General features: G+C 39.8%; 1 protein-coding gene across 1 annotated transcript; it reads left to right on the forward strand.

The window, feature by feature from the left end:
• The first annotated feature begins 233 nt into the window (after positions 1-233).
• Positions 234-8085, forward strand: FASLG (Fas ligand). Its single transcript, XM_017866911.1, has 4 exons — positions 234-780; positions 1328-1373; positions 5535-5591; positions 6833-8085. The coding sequence occupies exons 1-4, from the start codon at positions 436-438 to the stop codon at positions 7225-7227; spliced, it is 843 nt and encodes a 280-aa protein (XP_017722400.1). The 5' UTR covers positions 234-435; the 3' UTR covers positions 7228-8085.
• The last annotated feature ends 7170 nt before the right edge of the window (positions 8086-15255 follow it).

Here is a 15255-nt window from a genome sequence, read left to right on the forward strand (position 1 = left end):
GCCATACTCTGGTAGCTGGGAGCAGTTCACGCCAACAGGGCTATACCCCACTGCTGACCTGCTCTACAGGATCCCAGGAAGGTGAGCATAGCCTACCAACCTCTTTGGGTAGTACAGCGATAGCGACTGAGGCTTCCAAAGCTGTCATCAGAAGATTGTGGGCGGAAACTTCCAGGGGTTTGCTCTGAGCTTCTTGAGGCTTCTCAGCTTCAGCTGCAAAGTGAGTGGGTGTTTCTTTGAGAAGCAGAATCAGAGAGAGACATAGAGAAAGAGAAAGACAGAGGTGTTTCCCTTAGCTATGGAAACTCTATAAGAGAGATCCAGCTTGCTTCCTCTTGAGCAGTCAGCAACGGGAGTCCTGTCCTTGACACCTCAGCCTCTACAGGATTGAGAAGTAAAACCATTTGCTGGGGCTGACCTGACTCACCGGCTGCCATGCAGCAGCCCTTCAATTACCCATATCCCCAGATCTACTGGGTGGACAGCAGTGCCAGCTCTCCCTGGGTCCCTCCAGGTACAGTTCTTCCCTGTCCAACCTCTGTGCCCAGAAGGCCTGGTCAAAGGAGGCCACCACCACCGCCGCCACCGCCGCCACTACCACCTCCACCACCACCACCACTGCCTCCACTACCGCTGCCACCCTTGAAGAAGAGGGGGAACCACAGCACAGGCCTGTGTCTCCTTGTGATGTTTTTCATGGTTCTGGTTGCCTTGGTAGGATTGGGACTGGGGATGTTTCAGCTCTTCCACCTACAGAAAGAGCTGGCAGAACTCCGAGAGGTAAGCCTGCTGGCAGACTGCCGTGCCCTGGAGGCACTAGGCATAAGGGGGTGGAGGGCCCACTGCCTGGCTTGCAAAGTGCTTTTCAATCCTCTTTTTTCTTAGAAATGGGTTGTTCTAGTTATTCTATTCTATAGGCAGAGAAATGGAGGCTCATAGGAGTGAAGGGAATATTTTTTATTTTGTAAAGAATCAGAGCCCAACAGTTTTTCTTTCCTCAGTTGTCAACTCAGTCTGTTGAACCATTTACTGCCTCATACCTAGTGATTTAAGGAGTAAAAAACAAACAAAACTTTTAAGTTTTGCTTGGAAGTAAATTTGTTCAGATGACCAAACTAAATCTTGAAAATACTTAAAATATTGGTACGATTTCAAATCACAAAACTGAGGGACAGTGAAGCAAAATTGCTTGACCAAAGCCTGAGTTAGCAAAAGTTCTGAGGTATTTGGATTCTCTTTCCAGGGCTTGGTTTATTTGATGATTCTATCTCTTTCGCTTAAAGAATTTTATTTTTATTACGCATCTTTTCTCTTTCTCTTTTACTAGTCTACCAGCCAGAGGCATACAGCATCATCTTTGGAGAAGCAAATAGGTGAGTCCTTTTTCACATGTACACTGAGTTCCTAAAGATGATCCTCAGCACTGAAATATGTTAATGGAATGCCTTATATTCTGTCCTACACTTTGGCTTATGTATACTATCAGATGAATTCTGGCTAATTTGGAATCTCTGGTCAATATGATTCCTTGAGCTGCTTTAAAAATGTGAAGTGAATTGAATTGCTCACAATCAATATAGTTGAGCACGGCACACAATTCAAAATCACTTCCGCTTGACTTTGGAAAGAGACACGCATATACAACCGTGGACCTTTGCCCCCTGAGCAGTGGTTCCAGGCCTATCCCCTTCCACAGACACCCTGGTCCTGGCGTGCGTGCCAGTGGCTATAACTCCTGGGAAGAGAAGGCGAAGTGAAGGCAGAGACAGATGTTTCTGAGAAATGTCCTCTCCTCTTTTAAACTGTCTAAAGAGATTACAGTGAAGCTTTATTTCCAAAATATTTTATAGGATGTAAGCTTTTAAAATGTGGATAATCAATTCCGTATATTAGAATGGTTTTTCTTGAAGTCACCGAGAAGCTTAAGGGAAGACTTCAGCCATCATTCAAAGGATGTTCAGCTTCAGAGGCAGTCATGAGGTACCCTTGATCACAAAGGAAAATCCTTTGTATGGGAGCTAGGGCAAGAAGACAATATGTTGAACACTGATCTCATGAAATTTCAGGGCATAGTTTTGCAAGCTCTGTACAGATGGATTTTACAATGTGCTTCACTAGTCTAAGATTCATTGAAATTTTAGATTTAGATTTACAATGAGATTCACTGAAGTTTTAGAGTTGGAAGGAAGCTTAGAATATCTAGTCCAGCCATTTCATTTTTTTGGAAGAGAAACAAAATACCAGACAGATTAGGTGAATATGCCCAAGACCCCTAGTGTGGAACTGGGGCTAGAAGGAACACAGGCTCTTGATGCCTTGTCACCTACAGGGCTTTCCAGTACTGAACTGGTGCCTCATGAAGTAGGGAAACTCCTGTCTCTCTGTAGTGAGCATGGAATGAGAAATAGAGGAAAAGCAGGATACCTCTGCAAAGACTATAAATAGGTCTCATCCTTAGAAACTCAGAATAAAGAAGAAGGCAGCACTGGCCATCTATTAAGTGAAGTAAGTTTCAGTTTCTCTGGATGTGACTACTGCAGGCAACCCAGTCACCTGTCTACTCTCCTAGACTGTTAAGTTCTTATAGGAGCCACTGTTGGGAAGCTCTGGCCCCTGCATCTGTGACCTAATCCTTAAATGTTAAAAAGTCCATATGTTCACAAGCAGAGTGGAAATATTTGCTAGAAAAATAAAGCCTCTGGAGGATGTCTGAAATAAGATCATTTTGAAAATCTGTGGAATGTGCCTGGTCTGATAGGTACCTAAGCATTCATCTTTTACCCACTCTCTGGAGTCAATTTAGTGATTAAAAGTCAAATGACCAGATGAGTCAGGTCCACCTACTCCAGTAAGTATTATCTTCTCTAGATCAACCAAGATGAACCAGAAATTGTTAAATTATCACATGGAAATGAAATCAGTAACTTTACTAATAAGAAAAGAGATGCAAATTAAAAATAGGGAATACCAATTTTCATCAAATTAGTAAAGATTACAAAAAACCCAGACTAACAAAGATTTGAGAGAAAAGTGCTGTTCAAACATTAGTTTCAGCCAGTATACATGTAAATTGCTACAACTTTTTTGAAGAGCACTTTAGAAATACATATCAAAAGCTTGAAACTAATAGTTTATGTTGTAATCCTATCACTAAGAATTTCTCTTAAGAAAATAATCAGAGATGTGCCTGAAGATTTATATATAAGGATGTTCATTACTTCCTTATGAGCCTATTTATAATAAACAATCCAGAAGAAACTTGAATGCCTCATACTAGATTAGTTATATACATTATGGTGTATTCAAACAAGCACATAATAAGCAGCAACTAAAAATGATGTATCAGAAGGACATTTAATGCCTTGGGGATTGTGCAGTCTGTATTGTTAGATAAACAGACAAGTTACAAAAGGATATGTTTTGTTTCATACTGACTATGTAACCATGTATGCACATTTTTATATTCTTAGGAACTAGAAGGTTCTACATACTGCTAACAGTGATTTTCTCTGGGTGATACTATTATAGATTATTTATACTTTCTAACTTGCTCCTTTTTACATTTTCCATTTCTTTCCAGTTACCTAATTAAATCTTTTATTCATTCACATGTGTGAGGCTAGATGTTGGGTGTTGGCTGCTGATCGAGGATGAGCCAGCCCAGGGGACCTGTCCTTATGGAGCTTTTAGCATGGTGAAGAAGCGAAACAAAAGCAAGCAGACCATACAATTCCAAAGCTGTACTAAGTACAAGCTGAGAATCCTTTTTAAGGAGGTGTTTACGCTGACACCTGGGGAGTCAGAAGCCCGACAAGTGAAGGGCTGTGTGCATGTGCTGTGGAGTGGGGTGGAGCTGGGGGAGAGCATTTCAGCACTGGGAACGGCACATGCAAAAACCCTGGGGCAGGAAGCTCTCATCACCAGTGTCTAAGATATCTCTGCAGTTTATTTATTCCAGCATATGTACAGCATATATTCTTAGTGAGCATGTTCTGTAAAAATAACATTGTACTAGGCTCTGTGAGGGATAAAAAGATATGCAACATGTGGTTCTCGGTTCTGTTTCCTGCCAGTGCATGGCTGAATGCCAGATGAGTTGCTTGGGTGGTTTGCGGTGTAGGAATGCAGAAGAGACTCAGTTTTGCCTTTCCTGTTCACTAACACCTCCTTCATGGTGGGTTGTCTTGGGTGACCAGAGAGGTCATGATCGCTCAAGTAACGTTCTCTGTGAATTGGGCCATTCTCACACCATATGTGAGTTTTACAGGCTAATCACGAACCTGACATATTCAAGCATCTCGTGTGAATATTTATTGAAGTCTCAGGTAGCTGAATGTGGTAGCTAAGTGGCAGCTGTCTATCTTGTCTGAAATAGTTGAAGTCAGAGAGATAGTGTCTGTTTTGAGAACTATAGTCTATTCTTCCATTTAATTTGTCCGATATTTGCTAGTAACAAGCCCTGTGTTAGAAACTGGGCTTCTCTGGTGAATTCAACATATCGTAAGGAACTTGTCATTATTTGAGCGGAATAAGATAATTTATGTAGTTACCCCAGAGAAGAGGAGTCAGAAATGACAAGAGAGGGGAAGACAGAGTGATCCTAAATTTCAAAAGAGGGGAAGATCATATTTGATCAAAAAAGGTTTGAGAGGGTTTCCCAAAAAAAGAGGTATACTAGATAGTCCTTATGGGATGTTTAGGAATTTGACACAGAAATCTGTTTGAAAGAACATTATGGGCAAAAGACATGGCATGAACAAAGGCACAGAGGAAGGGAAGTGGGGGTATGTGTAGCCCACAGAACTCCCATTGTGTGGCAGTGCTCAGTGGGAGTAAGGAGATAAGGCTGGACAGATGGGCTGGGATTGTGTGATGGGGAGACTTGTATACAACTGCATCTTCAGGGAGGAGCCATTAAAGGTGTTTGAGGCCTCAGTGATATGAGGTAATTGTCTGAGGCCTTAAGATAATTAATTTGGGGAAGATTGTAAAATGTCCCTGGGGGAAGATCTGGCGACACGGACAGATTAGCGGTCTTCTTCAGTCTCTGTCCTGTAAGTCTTAGGGACAAGAGAATCAGAGTGGACAGAGCCCTGGAACTGGAGTCAGAGGACCAGGATGTGGTCGCATCTCTGATGCTGACTCGTTGGATTAGTCACCCAACTTCTAAGCTCATTTTGCATTTGATAAGGGGTAGGACAATAATACATACCTCAAAGGGTTGTGGTGAGTTCTAAATGCAATAACTGACATGACAGCTCATTATGAATAAACGTTTACATTAATTATATTTTATTGTAACATTATAATTTATACATATGTCAATCTTAATTTGGTTTATTTTTTACCTCTTTGTTTCTGAAATATAGACTATGGTGAATCCCGCAGTTCAGACTTACATGATTAGTATATGTTAGACTGTTGCCATTTATGGTTTTAAAATCTTTTTTTTTAAATTATGGGATTTAAATTCCCACCAAAATAACAGTTGGTATTTCATTTTAACATATATTTTTCCTCTCTCTATGATGCAGGTCACCCCAGTCCACCCCCTGAAAAAAAGGAGCAGAGGAAAGTGGCCCATTTAACAGGTCTGTATCTGGAAGGTACGGGTAGGGTTTGGGAAAGCTTTTGGCAAAGGCAAAATGGCTGCCTGGTTTCCATTACCAGGCTCTAGAGAGTTGTTACTTCCTGGTGACAGTATTTGAACTCAATCATACTAACATTTTCCTTGTTGAGTCAGTCTTATAAACACACTTCAATCCCCTATTCTCTGGGCAAGGCCTTCTAAATTGGAGACCTGGAGCTGATTATGACATGACCCCTGCCCATAAGGAGCTCATTCTTTTCAGTCATTCCAAAGTCCCTTAGGGGACTGGGGGCACAGATCCAAGAGGTGAGAGCTGAGAAGGTGAGGAATGAGGACTTGTTTTAGTCAGCGTTTTCTTGGTTTTTTGGAAGAGCTTCACTCTGCTTTGTCCAAGAGTATAAACAGGAGCAAGAAGGGAGACTCACTCCTGGCACTTGTAGACTTTCAATATGTGCCTGTAAAGTGGAGTGAAATGATATGGTATGGGCACTCCCATTATAAACTCCCCCCAAAAAAAATCATAAATAATGGAATAAATATCACAGAAAGTGGTAGGCTATTGTCCCTGGAATTATTTAGGCAGAAATTGTAGAATGATCCGGTCACATCAGCAGACACTTACTCAATACCTGCTGTGCACCAATTTGGGGATGTGAAAATGAGTAGCATACGGCTCTTGCCCACAGGGAGCTTGACATCTAATAGGGAAAGACTGGCATTTATGATAATTTCAGTACTGCAGAGATTTAGGTTATGTTCATGACGTTGTAGGGATAAAAAGAAAAGGAAACTCTACCCCAAACTGAGGGGCTGAATAATTCTTACTGCAGGTGAGATGATGGACCAGATGGTCCCTAAGATCCTTCCCAACTTTAGAATTTTAGAGTTCCTTGGATTTGGCTCTTTCCTTCAGGAAAGGACTTCAAAGCCTAACAGTTTGGGTGCTAGTTCTGAAGATAATAAAATCTTTGTTCCAGAGAGCTAATATTTTCTCAATAATTTCTTACTGCAATAGATTAGGGGTATATACTATTGTTCCAGTTGTGTGGATGACAAAATAGGACAATGATGTTGAGGAAATTCTGTGATGGATCAAGTTCTGACCCCTCAGCCAGTTCTGTACAGGCCGTCATTCTGAGTGAAACATTTGTTCAAGGAAGGGCCCACAGTTTTGCCTTAGAAACTTAGTTTGTTGGATGCATGACTATTCCTGGCTGAAAGCTCCTTTCGGATTTATTTCAGGCAAGCCCAACTCAAGGTCCATGCCTCTGGAATGGGAAGACACCTATGGAATTGTCCTGCTTTCTGGAGTGAAATATAAGAAGGGTGGCCTTGTGATCAATGAAACTGGGCTGTACTTTGTATATTCCAAAGTATACTTCCGGGGTCAATCTTGCACCAACCTGCCCCTGAGCCACAAGGTCTACATGAGGAACTCTAAGTATCCCCAGGATCTGGTGATGATGGAGGGGAAGATGATGAGCTACTGCACTACTGGGCAGATGTGGGCCCGCAGCAGCTACCTGGGGGCAGTGTTCAATCTTACCAGTGCTGATCATTTATATGTCAATGTATCTGAACTCTCTCTGGTCAATTTTGAGGAATCTCAGACATTTTTTGGCCTATATAAGCTCTAAGGAAAGCACTTTGGGATTCTTTCCATTATTATTCTTTGTTACAGGCACTGAGAATGTTGTATTCGGTGAGGGTCTTCTTACATGCGTTTAAGGTCAAGTAAGAAGACATGAACCAAGTGGACCTTGAGACCACAGGGTTCAAAAGGTCTGTAGCTCCTCAACTCACCTAACGTTTATGAGCCAGACAAATGGAGGAATATGACGGAAGAACATAAAACCATATGGGCTGCCATGTGAAGAGGCAGAAGCATCAAAAAGCAGCCACCAGGTGTTCTACACTCATCTTAGTGCCTGAGAGTATTTGGGCACATTGAAAAGGACACCTTTTAACTCACCTCTCAGGGTGGGCCTTGCTACCTCAAGGGGGACTGTCTTTCAGATACATGGTTGTGACCTGAGTGTTTAAGGGATGGAAAAGGAGGACTAGAGGCTTGCATAATAAGCTAAAGAGGCTGAAAGAGGCCAATGCCCCACTGGCAGCATCTTTACTTCTAAACGTATCTCCTGAGCCGTCGGTGAAGCTAACATAGAAGAAGCAAGAGAGATATTTTGGGGACTCATTCCATTCCTAACACAGCCTGTGTATTTCCAGTGCAATTGTAGGTGTGTGTGTGTGTGTGTGTGTGTGTGTGTGTGTGTCTAAAGAGAGAATGTAGATATTGTGAAGTACATATTAGGAAAATATGGGTTGCACTTGGTGAAGATTTTGAATGCTTCCTGACAATCAACTCTAATAGTCCTTAGAAATCATTGATTGTCAGCTACTGATGGTGTTTTCCTATAATATAATAAATATTTATATATGTTGTGCTTTTGGGAAAAGAAAACATATAATAAAAGTATATGTTAGGATACAAATAATTTTAGAATTTACTAATATTTGAAATTTTTTGCTTATTATTTCTTTCCTCCATGGTTTCTTCATTCATTATGATGTCAGACAACTTTAAGAAGAATTTACTGGGGTGAGAAGAACTATGAAGCAAATCTTTCTGCCTTTGCCAAGGCTTCCTTCTCTCTATATATTCTCTTTCCTCTTCACCTCCCAGAGTTTCCATTACCAACATTGTGACCAGTGTTAAGCTTACCCAACTTTCCATAGATTTGATGAGAAATTATATTTTCCTGAAGGCAGAACCATGGCACAGTGGAAAGGGCACACACTTTGGACTAAAAAACTTAGATTTGAATCTTTGTTCTTCCATGTACTGCCTATGTAATCACTGGTTAGGTCACTGGACCTTCCTTGAACAAAAAAAGAGCTGAAAGTATCAGACACATGGAATATCAAAAAATGGTTTCTACCACTACTAAGCCATCCTATTAGAGCCACTTCATTCTCCAGAGGTCACTGATCTGTGGGATCCATCTAAACACCTGGTTTCTTGTATTCTCATGTTTGTCATTCACAATGGCCTTTTCCTATTTTATTCAACCACTCACTATCATAAGCTCTCCCTAGACTTTGTTATCATTAAAGATTGTAGTAACTCCTTTGGAATTTGATTTTAGGTGTCTTATTTTCACAACATCATCTCCTATTATTCCAGTGGAATTGGTCCAACATTTTCTTTTCTAAAATATTTTTGAAAATATTAAGACTTCTAATTGATAAACTTTATTATTTTCTTATACATACATCAGCTCCTTCCACATCTTGACTTCTATGTCCAGCATAAATTTCATCATCTATCATGACAACCAGTACCTTGGAAAGACTCTCAACTCCAAAATACTCTCTTCCTCCACTGTATTCCCCTTGCAAAAATCCTATTTTCTTTAAGCTGTCACCTCAGAAGTTGGATGTTGCTGGACAAAAATTATCCAAACAGGCTTCCTAGTTTTAGTTTATTTTATCTAACACGAATTTAAATCAATCAATTATTGATCTGTCACTGACTTAGTTTTGTTTTTTGATTGATTTAGGTAGTACATGTACATGGTATAAATTTTAAAAGATACACAAGGATATATGATGAAAATAAGTCCTCTTTCCACCCTGTCTAGTGGCTCCATTTTTGCCCCCAAAGAGGATCACTGTTTCCTAACATTGTCTTGCAGAGATGATATATACATAAATATGAAATCACTTTACTTCGTAGTTTCTTAATCATGGATCTGTGACATTGTGAGCTGAAAAATTGCTTGCTATGAGGTTGTCCTGTACACTGTAGGATGTTCAGTAGCACCCCTTCTCTCTACCAACTAGATGCCAGAAGTATCCTCCCCTCCCCAACTTGTGACAACCAAAAAATATCTCCAGACATTGCCAAATGTCCCCATGGTGGGGAGGAGGACAAAGTTGCTTCTGGTTGAGAATCTCTACCTTACATTTTATGAACACAATGGTCATTCAACATTGTCTAGCACTTTTCTTCAGTTCCATCAAAAGCATTTTTCTTTACTCATAGAGTCAATAATATCGTATTTTTTCCTCTTGCAAACCAACCACATGCCTTCCTCCCACTATGCAACTCTCTTCTACACAAAAACACAATTCCACCTGCATCTGCGTGATCTCTTCCTTTCATCCAGTCTCAGTGGAGAAATAGGACAATTTTCTTTGTCTGCTAGACTCACCTTTCCTCTTCCCCTCCTTGTCCCTTTTTAACATTTTCTTCTCTCCTCTGAATCCTCAAATTATCCCTGTATATGAAATCATTTCCAACAGTATGTACATTTGTTCAGGTATGTATATATCTTTTCCATCAATATGTACATTTGTTCAAATATGTACATATCTTTATATGCATATATGCACATATCTTTAAGAATAATGTATTGGGGTAGGAAGAACTATGAAGCAAATCTTTCCAGGCCTTCCTCCTCTATATACATTCTCTTTCCTCTCCACCTCCCAGTTTCCATTACCAATATTATGACCAGTGTTACACTCACCCAACTTTCTATAGATGTGATGGTTACTTGTTTTTGCCTGGGGGCACAGTAGTGGCATAGTGGAAAGGACATAGACTTTGGACTAAAAACTTAGGTTAAAATCTTCATTCTTCCACTTATGAACTATGCAATCTCTGGGCAGATTCCCTTTCCTTAATAGACAACCCAAACCAAACCACCTGCATCTTCCAGACCAAACCAGATGAAAACTTTTTTTTTTTTTACCCTTCATAATCCCCCAGCTCTGACTGCCTTTCTCATTTCCCAGGAGAGACAAACATCTGGACAGGCTGTCTCCATGCACATGGGCTACATTTCTATCACCAGGATTGCTCTGGTGCAGGTTTCTCATGTGGCGTTCAAGTGTCATCTCCTCAGGTGTCCTAAATAGAGTCCCCTCTTTTTCTCATTATTTTACGGTTATTATTTTCTTCCTTAGAACTTACCAAAACTTGTGATTATACATATTTTGACCACTTTAAAAATATTTGTTTTTTTTCCACTGGAATAAAACTTCCAAAAGCAAGTTTTTTTTATAATTTATATACCTTATTTACCACTCTATCCACATAAACTCACCTAGTGCTTGACACACATTAGAAACTCAATATATATTTTTTGACCTTAGTTATAAGGCAGGTGTCTCTCGGTTTATATATGTGCATATGTTTTTAGGAGTACTCTGAATCTATATTAGTGCCATATCTTGAATGTGTGTGTGCGGTTATCCAGCTTTGAGTAAATTATCCAGTGGTATTTTGAGGCTACAGATTGAAAAAAATTAATGCATTCTAATTCATGGCGTTGGAAAACAGGAAGGATATATTTAGTCCTTGACATTACCAGGAGTTAGGGCAGAGACAAGGAAAACTGCTGGGTCACCAGATGTAAAACTGTCATTTAGAGTATATTCAAATACTTGTTGAATAAGTTAATGAACAAAACCAAAGTTTCACATTGGAATGTGTCATCTGCTCTCCCTAAAACTTTTGTATTTATTCATCTGCTATGGAGGGTCAGGTTCCTGAGCAGGTGCTTCCTGGAGAAAGTCTGATAGGCACATTTGCCCTTCCTTTGGCTGGCTGCTGTTCTGTATCCCAGCCCTCAGGGTGAAATCCTCCTCATCCTGTCTCTCCTCTTTTGGCTTCAACCATCAAGTATGCCAGTTCCAAAGGGTCATAGGAAGTTTGCTAGACCATGATTCTTTTGCTGATGGACCCTTCTAGATAATGGTACCACAGCACAGAGGAAGTGGGAAAGGGGTTGGACATCCTGAGCTGACTTGATGCCATTGGCTAGTAGTGATATTACTGGCACTTTCATCTCCCTAAGTCTAAGCTGTTCTAGGATGCCTCTGGGACTTTCTGAAGGTAAGATTGTAGCTCGCTATGCTTTACTGATTCCAGAGAAGAGATATTGACATTCCCTTTAGGAACTTTGATTTTTTTTTCAACCTCAGTTGGAACATAAGAAATGTAAAAAATTCAAAACTTTTAATGTGCTTATTGAAAATTGGATTGGCATTTTTCCTCTGTGAAACACTAAATCCAAGGTAGAACGCTGCAGGCAAACACTTACATACGTAAAGGGTGCTTCTAGTTCAGTAGTTTGAGGTTTTCTTTTTTTTTTTTTCTTTTCAAGTAATCAAAAACACATGAAACCCACCTCTTTTCTCAGTCCCCCAAAGTGGTGACTTTGTCTTCTCTGAAGTAGGTTTTGACTTACCACAGCTTAACCGGAAGAAGAGCTCTATTGTGGGGGCACCATTGTGAGTGTGACTTACGTGAAACAGTTGCTCATAGAAAGAGAAGAATTGGAGAGAGAAGCTGCCTGCCTCCCCCAAAGCCATTGTATAAACTCTCCTTAGTAGGTTAATCCCTAGACATTCCCTGGTCCTTATCTAAGGAAGTATGGAGACCACATGTTGAATGAATTGCATGTTTCTAAGGGGTCTGGGTAAGTTCTTGCGTTTGTAGAGATAAATTTTTGCATTCTGATTTTTTTTTCTTTCCCAAGGTTTTGGATTATCCAAAGACAGAATGTGGTGATTCTAGAAAAGGGAGATTAGAACCCCATTATTTGTGGGGGAGGGTTCAGAAGTAAATCCCATTTAGAAATAATATAATCATTGATGGTACCAGGGACCTTTGGGATTCACTGGGAAACCAATCTGCCTTGGCAATGTAGATAGATAAGTTGGTATTCTGTCCCTACAGGTTCATCCGGAAGATAGGAAAGAATCACCCCAGTGATGACTTTTCACTTTTATCAAAGCTTCCCCTTTGCTGGGAAACATTTTTCCAGAGTTCTGACTGGTACATCTTCAGAAAAAGGGCAATGCAGATATTCCTCCTCCCCTACTTGGAGGTTCCTTCTACCCTAAGGGATCACCCTTTTCTTCTAATTCTCCATAGAATGACATAAGCCTCATTTCACATTCTGGGGAAAGTTTAGTCTTCAGGTTTTTTGAGAATGTCAGGGTAGACCTTCATTCCCTTGGACAATCCACATTATTGCAAGTTTCCTGACTTTCACTGGTTTCTGCAGTGGATATGCTGTCTACATTCCTGACACTCCCACTGTGGAATGCCTTTATTGCCTTCCAGGCATCACTGTGTATAAAGTCAACTGAAGGTGTATAAAGTCAACTGAAGGTTTGAGGCAATGGAGACATATTACCTTACAACACACACAGAATAAACTACACCTAAAAATGAGTATTAGACATCACCACCATTCCCCAAATTTGCTACAAGTATCTCCTTAAGCATACCATTAAAAGTTCTAGTATTTGACATTTATTTATTAATAGTATTTGACATTCATTTATTCATAGTATAATTCATTCATTCATTTACTCATTCAACAAGTATTTATTGAATGTCTACCATGTACCAGAAACTTCTTTAGGTACTGTGGATACAATGATATGAATAAAATCCCTTACAGCATTATATTTTAATGGTTAGACGATAAGTAGACAATAAAAAAAGCAAATAAATATTTAATAAGTCCTGTGGTAGGAAGTGCTAAAAAGAAAAATTAAACAAGGTAAGGCAGTAGGGAGTGATGGAAGAAGGATGTTCATATGATAAGTCATGAAAGAACAAGCCACATGGATATCTAGGGAAGAGCACACCAAGCAGAGAAACTGCAAGTGCAAAATCTTAAGACCAAAAGGCTTTGTATATTGGAGTGAGATGGCAGGAAACAAAATTGAAGAGGTATTCAGGGACCAAATGGTGCAGGGCCCTGGAAGCTTTGAAAAGCAGTGTGGATTTTATTCTAAGTGTGATGGAAAGTCATTAGAGGACCGAGAGCAGAGAGTGAAATGACTGAATTTATAGTGTAAAAAGACTCTTCTAGTTGCTTATGGAGAACAGACTGTGGTGGGTCAAGACTGAGTTGGGATACTAGTAAAAAGGCTACTTCAGCAACCTAGATGAGAGATCATGGTAGCTTGAACCAGAGTGTTGAGCATAATAAAGTGGTTAAGAAGTACTTTTGATACTACAGTTAACTACATTTGCTAATCAACTGGATGTGGGAGTGGGTGACATGATAATTCTCCGATTTTTGGCCCAATTAATGTGTGTGTGTAAACAAGTGTATGTGTGTAAATATATGTGTGTGCATAAACATGCGTTCTGGGTGGATATTGGTGCCACCCTATCGTGTTGGGGTTTTGCTGCTGTCATGTTGAAGGCACAGTCTGTGATAGAGGCAGAGAACTCTGTTTGCTGCTACACATTACTGAGTTTGTACCAAACCTGAAACTGCCACTCCAGTTGCCAAATATCACTCATTGCAGATCTTGGATTCAGAAGTAATCATTAGAAATAATATTATGTGCCCTAGCTTCTAAGATGGAAGTCCTCTTTGCCACATTTCCAACAAATGGCCACACAGCCTCTGCTTGAAAACTTCCTGGAGAAGGGGCTCAGTGAAACATGAGGGAGCCCATTCTGCCCTGGACTGTATTATTACACTGTAGGAAATTCTTTCTTAGATTTAATTGAAATCCTCCCTATGGTAAGTTCCAAACACTGGCCATAGTGTTTTGCTGCCTCATACCCCTGCAGCATTTAATAGCTTACAAATCTCTCTCCTGTACCTTATCTTGTTCAAATTTCACTACAATCCTGTAAGGTAAATTGTTATCCTCATTTTATACATGAAAACAACTGAAAGGTGACATAGCGAATAAATGGTGGTGCTGCAACTTCATCCTAGTCATCTAGACCTAAAATTTATCTTCAGAGTTTCCATATACAAAGAGACTTCTTAGAACTATGCCTTATAATACAGCACTCACCATAAGCCTTGTTCCATTAATTTTCAGTGACACCTCTTATTTTACATTCATCTCTTTGATTTCAATTTCAGTCTCACTTTGCCTAATATCTATAACTCTGCACTATATAATATAAATATATGATAATATATTAATAAATACATATTTGATATCGTGACCTAATAGATAGTGGTCTTCTTTAGTCTCTTCTTTAGTTTCTTCCTGACAGTTACTAATTTCTCCCTCGCTCTCTCTCTCCTGTGATCTAACTGAATTACCCCTATTGCCTCCATGCCACCAATAGCATCCTAGTTTTAATAAGAGAAGAAGGAAAGAAATTGAGCTTGGGATCAGAGGGCCTGGGTTTGAGTCCAGCCCCTGCTATTCAACTAGGTATGTGTGTGACCTTAAGTAAGTCACATGAACATCTTGAGACTCACTTGTCCCCTCTGTGAATGAGGAAGCTGATTTTTATTCTTACTACTTTATAGAAATGTTGTTAATGCCAAATGGAATGAAGCCAGTTTGTGATTGGGAAATGCTTCCTGAATGTAGGTCAGTGGAACTGTTATATTTCTGATCAACTTTCCTGACAGAGTCATTGTTAAAAGAATTCTGACTGCTCAATATTCCCACAAAATTGACCATCCATATACCTACCACACATAAAATCTCATCAACCATAAAAAAACCAATTAGGAACAATGGGTAGGTAAATCTCACTCTCTGGGTATAAAAGAAAACTATCTTACATTGGCATAACCATTAAAAAACTTCTCATACCTCTAGTCTTTATGGTTATTTTTTTAAAGTGAAATAATACACAGAAAAGCAGT

This window comes from Rhinopithecus bieti, unplaced genomic scaffold (assembly GCF_001698545.2).
Source record: "Rhinopithecus bieti isolate Rb0 unplaced genomic scaffold, ASM169854v2 scaffold_1853, whole genome shotgun sequence".
NCBI lineage: Eukaryota > Metazoa > Chordata > Mammalia > Primates > Cercopithecidae > Rhinopithecus > Rhinopithecus bieti.

Coding starts and splice junctions, on each gene's coding strand:
- FASLG (XM_017866911.1), top strand. CDS start 436: ATGCAGCAGCCCTTCAATTACCCATATCCCCAGATCTACTGGGTGGAC. Junction 781..1,327: donor AGCTGGCAGAACTCCGAGAG/GTAAGCCTGCTG, acceptor CTCTTTTACTAG/TCTACCAGCCAGAGGCATAC. Junction 1,374..5,534: donor ATCTTTGGAGAAGCAAATAG/GTGAGTCCTTTT, acceptor TCTATGATGCAG/GTCACCCCAGTCCACCCCCT.